This window comes from Pelodiscus sinensis, chromosome 5, assembly GCF_049634645.1.
Source record: "Pelodiscus sinensis isolate JC-2024 chromosome 5, ASM4963464v1, whole genome shotgun sequence".
Classification (NCBI taxonomy): Eukaryota; Metazoa; Chordata; order Testudines; family Trionychidae; genus Pelodiscus; species Pelodiscus sinensis.
Genome location: NC_134715.1, coordinates 94,961,103 through 94,976,769, shown reverse-complemented (window position 1 = coordinate 94,976,769; position 15,667 = coordinate 94,961,103). Strand labels below are relative to the sequence as shown.

Sequence of the window (15,667 nt, the reverse complement as noted above, 5' to 3'; positions counted from 1 at the left end):
AGGAGACTTAAATACAGATTGCCACTGTATTCTGAAACTAGGTTATCTCAGGTCATAAAAACAAAGACTGTGTACAGTCCTTAAAGCGATGACATGGGTTTAAAAGAAAATTCACTGAAGGACATTTCAAGGCTAACATTGTAACAAAATGTGGGAAGGCTACAGTGTTACATAGTCTAAAATTACTATATGTTGATACGGTTCAGCTTTTAAACACGTCAGGAAATTCAAAGGTACATAGTTTAGGCAAACCTCCATTTTCAGAATGGATCAAGAATATATGAAAAATTTGAAATTGGGGAAAATTGAACATTTCAAACAAAAAACTATATTTTTATTTCCAAATTTCAAGAAATGGGGTACCAGCATAACCAGAGTTTACATGTAAGCTCCATGGCATCTGTAGCAATATTTTCTATTACCGTATTTGGTTCCAATTTTAAAGCCTTAATATGAATAGTCACTGTGTAAATAAACTGGTATAAAGGCTGTAAGGAAAATATGAGACAAATTTAAGGTAAAATGGCTTAATTGATGCAATTTTAGCAAATAACACACACATTAAAACTACCTAGATTCAGGCAAATGGTTTCTGCTGTATTGGGCAACCGTGGTGATGTTTTTGTAACAACCTTATACTTTGGATCCTATTTACAGTACTAGGTAACAGTTTGGTCATGTAAATAATCTTAAGATTGGTCAACAGGTTTTGCAAGACTTGTCAGGTGATACAAGAGAGTTTGGGTCCAGCTATTGCTTCTCTTTCTCTGTTTCATTAAGCAAATCTCAGATGCAACTAAGAATTGATCTTCTTCATCAGCCTTTTATCCATCCATCCATTCTGGAATCCCACTCCCTATAACCATAGGAACTAAAATATAGACATCCCACACATGACACCAGATGCATCCATATACATGTATCAGATGTGTAAGAGTGGCACAGAGAGGTTAAGATGAATTTAACCCCAAAAAAGGTCACAATTTAACTGCATGTTAGCAGAATGGAACTTTATTCTAAATGAAGCCCCTATTAAGGCCAGAATGCTATACTCCCTTAACAAGGACATTTTGGGATTCCCTTTGTTACCTTAGCAAGTACAGGAAGCCCCCAACTTGCAACATGATTGGTTCTTGAGGGAATGTCGCAAGTTGGGGGTGTCGTAACTCAAACTCTCATTTATGATAGGCGTTGTGCACCATTGTAAATGCTGGCCGAGGATATAAGTATAGAGTTTTTTGGCCTCTTCTGCACTTATAAAAATGGTTGTAAGTGCAGGGGGTTGGAACTTGAGTAGTCCAAGTCAGGGGCCTACTGAATATTCTAACTTGTCCATAAGGCAAGATATTTTGAGTACATTATGTTTACTGTACAAAAAATGCACCAAGTTTTCTAGTAAATCTGTAACTACAAAGTACTGTATTTCTAATGAAGACAATGGAATTGCTCAATTTACATTAGTAAATGACAAGAACAATTTAGCTCCATAATAACAATTTAGCTCCATATTTAAGTGAGTATGGATGCATACACCGCATGCTCTCCTCATTTCTTTATTTCTCAACTATTTTTTTCACATTATAAAAGCATTCATGCTTTATTGAAATCTGCACTTTTTGAAGTGTGAAACCTTAGATCCAAGCCTTTTTTATTTGAATTGCCAGAGTGCAAAAATGTATCTGCACAATTTTTTTCCAACTTGAGAAATTTTTTTTAAAATGTCATACTCTGGTAATTGGACAAATATGAAATATTTTTCCTGTTGGGATTTCAAATGTTAATTGCTAGGCTGAGAACAAATATAAGAATCTTTATTCCAAAATCAAATTTTTTGAGACAGATATAAGCCACTGAAAATGAGGGCTGAAAGGAAAGTCCATCAAATCTGTGGCATCGCACCAATAACATTATCATATAATACAATTATATTTCATGTGGAAAACAATAATGTATTGATTTACCAGGCAGCTTACTCATTAGGTGTGAAAGAAGAAGCAGTGAGTGTGAGTAATTTGTTTCTATACAGCAGTGAATCACCCTATTTGGTGTCCTTTCGCTTCTCTCTCTCTCTATCTTTTGCAAGTGGTAAGTGTTGTATATGGTGTTTCATCTCTATCACTTTTTTTATTTGTATTGACTTGCTCTGGATTTAACCTCCAGAACAAGCCTGTGAGTATCACCCAGGAGTTAACAGAAATATGCTGAGAAATGCTCCCAGAGGTTTGTAATGCATCTAATAAATGAGGAGAGACAGTTCTAAAATTCTCCAGTTGCTACAGAGTTGACAGAAAAAAGGCTTGAGGGTTTCTGTAAAAGTAATATATCTAAAATCCTTGAACATTTTTCTTTTGCAAGAATCTCCAGGAAAGGGCATAAGACACGACAAATCAGGAAAATAAAATAATTCATTTTCTTCTAAGGTTACATTGTGACAGATATGGCTACTTACTGTCGTATGCTTGGGAGACCTTACTGAATTAAGTTTTTGTATTTTTGGAGTCTGTTGTGTTACATGCATGGTTTATGTAATATTGTAGGCTGGGACAGCATGTAAAATCTCAAGGTATGAAGTTGTGATAGGCGTAAGAGCCAAGGGGCTTCAAGACACTATATTGAACAATGTATCCAAGAATTAACTTTTGGAACAATAACTTCTAAGTGGTTTTCCTGCTGAATACCTAATAGAAGGAGAATGAAGGAAACTATAGACCAGTTAGTTTAAATTTTGTGCCAGGGAAGATAATGGAGCAGGTAATTAAGGAAATCATCTGTAAACACCTGGAAGGTGGCAAGGTGATAGGGAACAGCCAGCATGGATTTGTGAAGAACAAATTGTGTCAAACCAATCTGATAGCTTTCTTTGATAGGATAACAAGTCTTGGGAATAAGGGAGAAGTGGTGGATGTGGTATACCTAGACTTTAGTAAGGCGTTTGATACAGTCTCGCGTGATATTCTTACTAATAAACTAGTCCCGTGGTCACCAACAGGTTGATTGTGATTGACCAGTCAATCGTGAGGCGTCCTGTCCACCCCACCCCCATTTCCCTCCCACCCCCGAGAAGCCCCACTACCTTACCTCAAGTGAAAATGGAGGTAGTGTCATCTTCCCGGGGATGGACAGAAGTCCCACAGCTTAGCGCCACTTCCGGCGATTCCAGAAGTGCACTAGCTGCTCTGCCGGGTGTACTGCAGGAGGCAGGATCGGCTCCCTGCACCACACAGGAAGGGTGAGTCAGCCCCAGGTGAGGTACACACGGGGTTTCCCGGCGTGTGCGGGCGGGGGGGTCAGCCCCGGGGTAGGCACGCATGGGGCTTACCTGCACCAGGGGTTGGTTCTGGGGCAAGCACGCACGAGGCTTCCCTGCACCGGGTGGGGGGGGGGGTCGGCTCCCTGGGCAGGCGTGCGTGGGGGGCTTCCTTGCGTGGGGTCGGCCCCGGGGCAGGCGCGCGCTAGTTTCCCTCTGGAGGGAGGGAATCCTGGGAGGAGGCAGATGCAGGGGACTCTCTGCCTCCACTGGCACCCCACTCCCCGCTCCCCACTCACAGAACTCTGTCCCCACTCCCCTGTCCCCAGCTACAGAACTCTGTCCCACTCCCGTCCCCACTCCTCTGTCCCCAGCCACAGAACGCTGTCCCCACTCCCATCCCCACTCCCTGAACGCTGTCCCCACTCCAGTCCCCACTCCCCTGTCCCCAGCCACAGAACTCTGTCCCCATTCCCGTCCCCACTCCCCAAACTCTGTCCCCACTGGCCCCCTGTCCCCAGCTGCAGAACCCTCTCCTCTGCCCTCCCAGCACTGTTCCCTCTCCCCTGTCCCCAGCAACAGAACTTTGTCCCCACAAAATGTATAATTATATATGCTTCATTTTAGATTTAAATAGCAAGAATAAAAAACAGACCATTTATTTCATTACTATAAACACGTGATTTTAATTTTATATATCACAATTTAAAAATAAACTGTTTATCAGAGTATGTAAGTAAGGCCTGGGGATAGCAAGTGATGGACAGGAGGAGAATAGAGAGGGCGGGGCTTCAAGGAAGGGGCGGGGCAGTAGATCTTCACCTGAAATAGGCAAATACAACTTAGAGGGGCTACTATAAGGTGGGTGCATAACTGGCTGGATAACCCTAGTGGTGGTATGTCTACACTACCACCCTAGTTCGAACTAGGGTGGTAATGTAGGCAACCGGAGTTGCAAATGAAGCCCGGGATTTGAATTTCCCGGGCTTCATTTGCATAAAGCCGGGCGCCGCCATTTTTAAATGTCCGCTTTATGCAAATGAAGCCCGGGAAATTCAAATCCCAGGCTTCATTTGCAACTCCGGTTGCCTACATTACCACCCTAGTTTGAACTAGGGTGGTAGTGTAGACATACCCTCAGAGAGTAGTTATTAATGGTTCACAATTAATACTTTCCTGCTGGAAAGGTATAACAAGTGGGGTTCCGCAGGGGTCTGTTTTGGGACCGGCTCTGTTCAATATCTTCATCAACGATTTAGATATTGGCATTGAAAGTACGCTTATTAAGTTTGCAGATGATACCAAGCTGGGAGGGGTTGCGATTGCTCTGGAAGATAGAGTCATAATTCAAAATGATCTGGACAAATTGGAGAAATGGTCTGAGGTAAACAGGATGAAGTTTAATAAAGACAAATGCAAAGTGCTCCACTTAGGAAGGAACAATCAGTTTCACATATACAGAATAGGAAGTGACTGTCTAGGAAAGATATGGCAAAAAGAGATTTAGGGGTTATAGTGGACCACAAGCTGAATATAAGTCAGCAGTGTGATGCTGTTGCAAAAAAAGCAAACATAATTCTGGGATGCATTTACAGGTGTGTTGTGAGCAAGACACGAGAAGTCATTCTTCTGCTCTACTCTGTGCTGGTTAGGCCTCAGTTGGAGTATTGTGTCCAGTTCTGGGCACCGCATTTCAAGAAAGATGTGGAGAAATTGGAGAGGGTCCAGAGAAGAGCAACAAGACTGATTAAAGGTCTAGAGAACATGACCTATGAAGGAAGGCTGAAAGAACTGGGTTTGTTTAGTTTAGAAAAGAGAAGATTGAGGGAGGATGTGATAGCACATTTCAGGTATCTCAAAGGGTATCATAAGGAGGAGGAGAAAAACTTGTTCATCTTGGCCTCTGAGGATAGAACAAGAAGCAATGGGCTTAAACTGCAGCAAGGGAGGTTTAGGTTGGACATTAGGAAAAAGTTCCTAACTGTCAGGGTAGTCAAACACTGGAATAAATTGCCCAGGGAGGTTGTGGAATCCCCATCTCTGGAGATATTTAAGAGTAGGTTAGATAAATATCTATCAGGGATGGTCTAGACAGTATTTGGTCCTGCCATGAGGGCTGGGGACTGGACTCGATGACCTCTCGAGGTCCCTTCCAGTCCTAGTATTCTATGATTCTATGCAAATGCCTCACCTCCGGTTATACAAAAATCCCTATGTAGTAATTTAGGACAATGATGTAGTAAATTCAGGATTCACTGGTGTGGCGTCCAAACATGTCTCCTTCTCCAACAGTGATGATAAATTTTCAGGTGCATGCATTCTCGTATGTTCCCTCAGTTTATCCTGACAGCTCTGCACAGAGAGCTAGCATAATAGACTTCAAGAGAGCCCCCAAAGACCACAGACTCAGATTAGATACGAAGGCACCCCAGTCAGGTTTATTGTCAAAGTACATTAATAGTTATCAGTAGCCATGGACTCGGCTCAGTCAATAGTATGAGTTCACTATTGCTCCCTAGGTTGGATAAGGAGTTAAACTGAGGTGCTCCAACATTTATAGATGGAGACAAACAATCTATGATACACACCTTATGTATCATCTTATGCATTAATGACAAGTACAAGGAACTCCCCTTGTACTGTCTTCCAAAGCATTCCTATTCACCACCTATTGTTATGCTTTCACTTCTGATGTATCAGACAAAATATTGCTATTTAACACTTTCTGTCAAGCTAGTTTATCATGTGCTAAATTGGGATGGCCTTGTACTGTCCTGGTGGAACATATTTACATATTTCATGTGCTTTTAGCAGTGCTAGAAGTTCTAGTGCCGAGTTCATGTGCTGGATGCTGACTTGGAGGCAAACATCAACTTTTGACAAGGCCGTTCTTTACTCATAACATAATTCTTGCTTACTTTGGTTCAGGTCTCAGGACTTATACCAGGCCCATGCTTCATGCTCTTTCTTTCTTCTACACCATAGCCCTTTAAAGCTATGCCAAAGTGCGGGTCCTTGTCTGTTGAATACCTTGTATATGAGCCCAACATCTAAAGCCCAAGCTGTGTAAAGGAAATATTCATAGCTGTTCTGATTCTGAATCTGAAATAATATGGACTTTCCTCTCTGAATATTCACATCTACAGACCAAATGCTATGACTGACCCACTCCCACACAAATTAGCTTAATTAACACAAACGACTTCTTCCTTATATATATTCCTGTTTCTGTAACTTCCATTCCATTTCATCCAATAAAAGCTTATGTCCTAATAAATCTGTTAGTCTCTAATGTACCACAAGACTCCTCATTGTTTTTACAGATACAGACAAACACGGCTCCTCTCTGAGATGTTTCTCCAGTGGATTGGCTCCAAGATTTTCCCCACCTACCGGACCCTTGCCCAGTGGGCTGAAAGTCCCCTGCTTACCTGAACTATCATTTCTCTTCTTATCAGAAAACAGCAAGTCAATAAGTTGCACCCTTGTCCACTCCTTAATGTTGCATGATCTCTCTCTACATTTCTGCTGACTTTTCTTCAGTTGTTTTTAACTCATTTCCTCCCTCCCCCAACACACATCTGTTTTCTCACTGTTCCTTTCTCTAAAAGGCCACAAGAGTTTTCTTTGTGCTATTTCCTTCAACAGCATTTGCTTTCACTGCTCTTAGCACATATGGCAATTCATCCTGATACAGATCCTACGAACCACCACTATATATGTCACAATTTTAGTTTAACTATGCCTGTATTCCACCCTCATAGTCCACCAAGTGCACCCACTGGGGTCCAGCTCCTCAGTCATCACACCTTTCTTGGGTAGACACCCACGTCTCTCTCCCTCCTGACAGGCCATTTTGCAGGCTGCAAAGTTCCTTGCCTACTTTAATATTTCCGGCAAGCCAGACTGCATAAACAGAACAGCTCTCATGTGTCTTTCTCCTTAGAGCAGTGTTTCTCAATGTGGTCCTCAGAACTACTTTGAAAAACCTGCTAACTGGCTGCTCTGTCGTGTTTACTTACCAGCACCACAGAAATGGAGCCTTGCAACTCCCCTTTGCTGCAAATGGTGAACGGGAGCCAATAGGAGCTGTATGGCTCCGTGGCCATGGTACCAGTAAGTAAACAAAGCAGAGTGCCAGTTAGCAAGTTTCTCAAAGTGGTTTTACAGACTACTTTGAGACACACTGCTCTAAAGGCTATGAGCAGCATAATTGCCCTCAGTTACAAGTTTCCATACAGCTCTCTGTAAATAATCAAGTGAAACATTAAGAGAAAACATATTCAAAACAATAAAAGAACCTACAAACATGTTTAAAGTTCAATTCCAACTTTGATGTCTGGTCAGTGTCAGTTCTTCAACACTTGGAACTGGGTTTTCCTTGTGTTTACAAGTTCATAACCACCCCAGCTTCAGAATGAGTACAACTGTATATAGTTTGGTCTTTCTTTCACACAACTTTTGCCTTTCTAACTTCATGTATCAGGTGATCAGCAGACAATGTCCCACTTCTCATAGCACAACTTCAAAAGGCTAGGTTTGGGGATTTGCTTGTTTTTTATGTAACTGGTGGCGGGAAATTGGCATTCAACTTCCATTGGGTATTCCCCAGTAAAACCACTCATCACTTTTTGTTCCATAAATCCATTCTTGTCTGGCACATTGTTGAGTATAGTGCTTTGAAACCCAATTTCTCATATCTGTCCCATCTCCCTCTTTAACAGATAACAAACAAATTCTTTTAATACAGTGGACTTCAAAGACACTTAAACTTAATTCAGAAAGGTCTCCCAAGGATATGGCAAGAAATTGGTATACCTGTCACTCAGAGATAACTAATTCCCATGTTTCCACACACTACTTCAGCAGTGTTCTCTGCTTCATCAGAAGAAATCTCCACTATCTCTAGGGTTTGATCTTGCAAAATACTTGTCTTTAACCATGTGGAAAGTTTTTGTCAGTATTCAAATGCTTAATTGCTTTCCTGGACCAACATCAAAGTGCTCGTCACCTTGCAGGTTGAGGCCTTCTAGACAGAAAAGTAATTGAGATTGAATATTGGACTTCTCCTGAACCAATTACAGCTATTATGAAGCAGTTTTCTGATTTGAATTGGTTGTCATTAAGAATTTAACCACTGTCTTATCACTAAACTGGTATTAATTAGGAGTACTGGGAGGACTAAGACGACAGCTTTATATGTCAGTATCCAGTTCTTCATAAACTATATCACTCAAACTCACTTTGCTATAGAAATAAATATTTTAGTGTGCATTAAATAAAAATGAAAGAAACAGATTATATTATGCAATATAGGGCATATATCGAAGCTATTTCCATGTTTCTGTGGAGCTGTGCGAAGTTCCTTGTATAAGTATTAGGAAGTATAGTTATAAGGCATTCCAGTCCCAGGGTATTACAGAGACAAGGTGGCTACGTCTACACTGGCCCCTTTTCCGGAAGGGGCATGTTAATTTCAACTATCGTAGTAGGGAAATCCGCGGGGGATTTAAATATCCCCCGCGGCATTTAAATAAAAATGTCCGCCGCTTTTTTCCGGCTTTTAGAAAAGCCGGAAAAGAGCGTCTACACTGGCCCCGATCCTCCGGAAAAAGCACCCTTTTCCGGAGGCTCTCATTCCTACTTTGAAAGTAGGAATAAGAGCCTCCGGAAAAGGGTGCTTTTTCCGGAGGATCGGGGCCAGTGTAGACGCTCTTTTCCGGCTTTTCTAAAAGCCGGAAAAAAGCGGCGGACATTTTTATTTAAATGCCGCGGGGGATATTTAAATCCCCCGCGGATTTCCCTACTACGATAGTTGAAATTTACATGCCCCTTCCGGAAAAGGGGCCAGTGTAGACGTAGCCGGTGTGTGAAGTAATATCATTTATTATATGAACTTCTGTTGGTGAGAGAGAAACTTTCAAACCACACAGAGCTCTTTTTCAGGTCTCAGAGTACTTTTTTCACACCTTAACAAGAGCTCTGTGGGACTCAAAGGCTTGCTTCTCTCTCACCAACTGAAGTTGACGCACTAAACTGTATTACTTCACCCACATTGTCTCGCTTGTGTATGTACTCTTTTTGTTTTTTGCACCCTATTGCTAATGTTTCACAGACACATTCAATTCGTCATTTTTTCTAGAGATTATCACTCTTGTGGATTGCCTTCAGAAAATGAATGAACTCTTTCTGGATACAGTTACCCAAATTCAAGAGGCAAACAACAAATTGTATGATATTAGATGCAGACATGATGCTAAAACTAAATCCCAGATTGTTCCAGATGTTTCTATTGAAATAGATGTGTGTGAAATAGAAAAGGCACATTCTGGGCAAGTATCTGCTGGTGTAAGTCAGCCACCCCAGGTAACTTCTCCCATGATTGGAAGGGAAAGTCTGAATATTGACCAAGTCCAATCAAGTGAAAACAAAACAGTGGAAAAAGAAACCACTAAATCATTAAGAGAAAAAAATTCTCATCAAGAACAAGCAGTAAGCAGAGATCCTGTAAAACAAATGGAAAATGAAGATCACAAGCTGCTACAGAATTCACTTGCAGAGCAAAAAGATTACAACAGAATGGAGGAAAGTCATGGAACAAGGTATTATAATAATAAAGACCCAGATAAAGCTTTGCAAGAAGTTCCCAGGAGCAATGGAAATGATATTCCTGTATCTGGAAGACCTGAAAATATTGGTGACAGCTCCATAACCAATCTTTCTGAACAAGAGCAGGCATTAAATGAAGAACCCCCAACCCAGATGGAATATGAAGATCACAAACCAATAGAGAATTCATGTGAAGAAAAGAAAGAAGAGAATATAAAGGATGAAATTAATGAGATTCCTGGGAGCAACACAAACAATACAACTGCATTTGCAAGGTTGGAAAATGTATGTAATGCACCTGCGATGAACCTTTCAACAAATGGTTCAGAAGAAGTGGAAAGATCAAGTCCCTGGATGAACAAAGAGTAAGTGTACTATTTGTAAACACACGTCTGTGTGTGCACTCCAGACCCTGGACATACATAAAGGGCAGTTCACCCTTTAGTGTGTAAACATAATAAAAATTTGGCCCTGAAGATTTTAAGGTAGCTTCCTGAAATCATGAGCACATAAAGGATCAGATTCAAGACTTATTGAAATCAGTAGAAAGGTTTCATTGACTGAGTTCAATAAGCTGTAGATCAGGTCCCCAAATTAGGCAGCTTTCCAGTATTGTGTAGTGTGTAAATTTTGAATAAGTTGCCACTTACATTTCTCTAGGGCCTATGCACTAGTTAATGCAAGGTTTTACTGATGAGTTCCCTATGTTTTATAAAAAAATGAACAGATAGATAATTTGGATGTATTGATTATTTAAATACAGTAAAGAAAAACAGTAAAGATATCTATAAATTGCTTTATTTCTTATAAGACAAACAAAAAAGCCAGGATAGTAATACTGTGTATTTGTCTGCAGATATCTCACAGAAGCGAGTGGTAAGATAGAACCTGAAGTTGCCTGTTATATAACTGCACCTTCCATCATTCTAGAAACTTTAGTATGCAGGGTCATCAATGACATGAGTTCTTTGGTGGTAGAAGATTCTGAGGAGCTGGCCAGCAATGTAATCAGCATTGAGTACTTAGACCATGACAAAGATATCCCTTTTCCTATCAGTATTGCAATACCATTCACTGCACGCTACAGAGGAAATTATCGAGACATCACGGTGAAGATGACCAATATGAACTTTCAGTCAAGTTACTTAACTCCCATTTCTTTTGATGGGTACCAGGGAAACCAGAAGGTCGGTGAATTTTTACTTGAGTATTATGAAAGTGTCCATTGTTAAGGTCGAGTTGAATTTTTCAGTTAAAGCAGTTAGCCATGCTTTGTGTCATGAATTCATAGATTGCCATGGTTACCTAAACACAAAGACCCACATTTTCTAAAGTGACCACTAGCTTTAGATGCCCCAAACTTCTGGTGCTAACAGGGACGGTCCGAGCCATTCGTGCGCCCTGGGCTCCGGGAGCGCGGCACAGACCCTGGGAGTGCGACGCATGCATGGCCCCGCCTCTAGGCACCTGGCACCCCCGGACCCCAGGTGCCCAGTTCATGTGCAGCCCCATTCCCACCTGGTCTGGCAGCCATGCGCGGTGCCCCCTACAATGGGGCGCCCTGGAGGGTAGCCTGGTCAGCCCGTAGTGTGGGCCGGCTCTGGTGCTAATTTACACCCTCCCCAGAACAACCCACAAGATAGGGAAGCATAAAGGTGGCCTAAAATTGCCTATCCTCCCTCATCCCTCAAGTGGTTCAGAGCATAATTTAGTTAAATGAGGATTTAACCTGATTTTTTCTAGATTAAATTGAATTTGTCTCTCCAAGATTCCCCATGGTTGATTGGATACAAAACTCACTAGTTAACACCTTCTCTTTTCAGGAACATTCATTAGAGAAGTGCTTTGCCCCACAATACAGATTACACCACAGATTTGTTTGTTTTAAATGTGATCATTAGTGTGAAGTTGATAGTTTTTTGGTAAATGAAATAGGTGAAAGAGGAAAAAGAAATTATTTTGCATTTAACCTAAAGAATAACAATTATATCTTCATACATCCACCTTCACACTCTCAAAACCTAGGATGGAAAATTTATTCACAATGCTGAGCCTTATTCACCACTGGGTCTCTTCAATTATGTGTTATATGATTCCACTTCCTTCAATGTAATACAGTAGGGAACCAGGCTGTCAAAATGGTAATAACATTTGAGTTATTTTCATTTTGTTTGTCAGACTACAGTTAGTTCATCTACCGTAAATGATAATCCATTAACAATTGTAGCATCATTTTCTTCCACAAAGGTGACCTTTGCAGAGGTGAAAATTTGTCAGCTTGGTATTTTTTCTGTGGTGTCATGCTTAAAAAAAGAAACATTCATCATTCCAAAGAAAGGGCTCTCACAAAAACTAAGCATGGATTCTAGAATCTCTTTCTACTACCATCCAGAAACATTCAGTTCTCCAGTGATCATGCAGTCAAAGGTAAGTGTGAAATATTCATAGTTTTCTTCATATCATTTCCGTGTCACATGAGTAGTTCCAAAGAGAAATCCATCATGATGATGAAAGCCTCCAAACAGTGTTCTACTGTGGTTCCACTGATTAGAAAGCAGGGTAGCTATGGAGTGGACATTCAGCAGGACCCTGCAACTTTTCTTCATAACAGACCTGTACTTCATAACAACTCCAAAGAGACCAATCTGAAAGGAGGCTAGGGTAGGGTGAGGTTTTGACCAGGACATCTACAATTATATGAATCCAGTGCATACAGAGATGTGTGGGTTACAGCCCAGTGGCTCATGGGCAGGGATAAGGGCCAGCTAGACACATGAGACTTGCCTGATATCTGCCTCAAAGGGAAAGGTGAATTCCAATCCTCTGCAGTTTTTGTGAAGTTCCCCAGAAAAAAGCTTGCCTACTTCAGCTTTACATGTGAGTGTTTCACCACTGTGAGCAAGGAAATCAAAACTATGTAAAATGGATCTGTTCATCTAAAGCTTGATGTAAGAGCAAAATATATTGTTAATGTTTATTTCACATTTTGAGAAGATTAAGAAGGCCACTCACAATACATTGCTCACCTTTATGATTAGCCTTTCTACAGAGCAGAGCCCTTCAGGAATAATAATAACTTCATTAGCATAAGCAGGCAGACTTTATGTGAAGGTGTCCAATATGTATTTGAAAGAGGCCAGTCACTTCTTTTTGAGTGGTAGCAAAAACATAGTTAATATTTGTTAAAACTATTCAGTGTCATAGTAAACACATCATCTGCACTAATAGGCTATGCTACAAGATTTTTGCGCAAAAACAGCAGAGAATTCACACCTCAAGTGCATTTTTGCACAAGAAAATCGACAGAAGAGAGGGCTTTTGCCAGTGGAGTTATTCCTCTCTCTGCAAGAAATAACTCCTTTTTGCACTATAGCTGTTGTGCAAAAAGGCAGGTGTGAATGCTCTGGAGGTTTTTTGTAAAGAAACCCCTATTGGCAAAAGCACAGGTGCACTAATGGCCATTTTGAGAATGGCAATCAGAGATTTCTTGCGCAAGAGTGTCCATGCAAGAGTGGACACTCTCTTGCACAAGAGCACATCGCTTTTGCGATGAGCTTTGGGGTCTGGATCCACTTTTACTCAAGACGTTTTTGCGGAAGATCTCTTCTGCAAAAGGCTTCTTGCTCAAAAACTCTGCAGGGTAGGCAAAGCCATAAATGGAGCAGTAGCTATTTGTATGCTTGCTATGTCTGGGAGACAAGTTTTTTTTTTCAACAACAACAATAATTATTATTAAAAAATCTGCACAGTACATTACGTTTTTGGGTCAGGTAGTGGTTGTATTCTATGGGGTAAATTTTCTATGCTCTGATTCATTCCATTTGTGATAGTCTGTCAGAGCCAAGGAGGAGTCTTTTTCTTGTAAATCAGTGGTCCTGAATTATGGGGCATGCTCCACAACAGGGGCACTTGGGAATTTTTTTGAGGGGTGGCAGAGCCCAAGGCTACCCGGAGGGGGGCAGGTTGAAAGCCACCTTGTCCCACTGCACCTCCAATCCTATCTTCAGCTCCACATTGCCTCAAGTCCAGCTGTGTCTCCAGACACAGCTCCACTCTGACCCCAGCTACAGTTCTGAGCTGCCCCCCTGACTACCTTATAGCTTCCTCATCCTCAGCCTAGCCACAGCTCCATTTCATCCCCTGCTTTTGCCTATAGTCCTGTTCTACCCTCTGCCAAGCTCCAGCCCCACTTCTGCACAGTCTCAGCCCAGCTCTGACCACAGCTGCAGCTCCACTCTTCACCCTACTCCACCCCCAGCCCACCTCTGTCTTCACTTCCTCTCTGCCCCAAAGCCATCTCCTCTTCTAGCCCCAGCTACTCCTCCATCCCAAATTCTGTCCCCAGCTGTGCAACAACAGAGAGTGGGTCCAAAGAGTTTTGATTACTGATAAGAGGGGGCATGACAGGAAAAGTGTGGGCGCCACTACTATAAGTCATAGGCTGGAATACCTCATTGTGTGAATGTCCCCAGCAATAAACCAATACAATCTGTTCCTATACCTTCCTCTCTGAAGACATAGGCACAGAGGGTATTTCAAGGGTGGGAGATCAGGAATAGCAGGACTATAATATGCCTCAGATATTCCCAGAGGATGTATTGCTTGTATGAGATTATAACCAGTTGGTTTAAAGTTAGAGAAATAGAAGGCAGTTATATTAGGGACAGAGAATCTGGGAGATAAATCTTGCTACATTATAGCTTCCCTGTTCTTTTACATCTAGAAGATCTGACCATATGTGTGCAAATCTATGTAATAATTACTTTTAATAATAATGATAGAAATACTCTTGTCCTCTTCTGCATCCTTTCTAAAGCAAAATTCCCAGTGTAGGCCATATGAGTTTAATCGAAGAACCTCAAGATTTGGCCAACCTATCAAATGCAAATGAAAACATTAACACATTAAACCAGAGAACTAGCATGAACTTTAAATCTATAGCAAATAGAATGTGTATAAAATACTCATAAACATTAATATAAGAATACAGGCAAAGATATTCTACCTTCCAATACAATTAAGCACAGCAATTAGAGTCCAAATTACTTAATTAATTATGGCAGCAGTTTCTGATGACACTGTTGCAAAGTGTTGGTTGCTCTCAGGATAAAATGATAGAGAAAAAAGAAGAACTTTAGGGTGCGTCTACGTTGTGGCATTATTTTGTGTCTTGAAAGCATGCCCATTCAAAATATCTTTTGAAATAACAGGTACGCTATTCTGATGTCCCTATAAAGCTCGTTCCTCGAGGATTAAGAGACGTTTCAGAATTGCAGTTTATTTCGAAATTTGACTAAATACGCTATTTTGAAATTAACTCACAATAAGCTATGAAGTTTGTGTAGCTCAAATTGCATAGCTTATGTGAGCTAAGGATGTAGTGTAGATGCACTGTTAGAGAATTAAAGAAAAAAATCTAGATGTTATCTATTAAAAATTGGCAAGAGATTTTGTGAAATATAACTCTTCCAAAAGTTAAACTAAAATGATTTTTAAAAGCAATTTTGTTTTATTACTTTTAAATTAATTACTCTATCACTTCCTACACATAGGTCCAGCCAATTGAGCCATCACTGGTTTCCTTTTTAAAGGCAAAATATGACATGTACCATTCAGTAGTTTCTACGAGTCCACTGGTTCATATCCAGCATCTTTCATCCGAGCCATTTAACAAGGAAGTCAGTGTTATTCTACCCTGTCCCCCAAATTCAGAAAAAAGGAAACCGGGAGATTCAAGAGAACATGGAAGAACATCTAGTGCCACTGTCACCAGTGTTGCAACTGCATATCAGCTTCGGTAAGTGAGAACTT

General features: G+C 41.0%; 1 protein-coding gene across 2 annotated transcripts in view; it reads left to right on the top strand.

The window, feature by feature from the left end:
• DTHD1 (death domain containing 1) overlaps positions 1–15,667 on the top strand; it is a 126,576-nt gene that overhangs the window by 68,628 nt on the left and 42,281 nt on the right. For both annotated transcript variants that reach the window (XM_025187575.2, XM_006128751.3), the window contains exons 2-5: positions 9,390–10,221; positions 10,713–11,043; positions 12,104–12,283; positions 15,409–15,653. In XM_025187575.2, the coding sequence (XP_025043360.2) occupies positions 9,390–10,221; positions 10,713–11,043; positions 12,104–12,283; positions 15,409–15,653 (1,588 nt within the window). The remainder of the gene's footprint in view (positions 1–9,389; positions 10,222–10,712; positions 11,044–12,103; positions 12,284–15,408; positions 15,654–15,667) is intronic.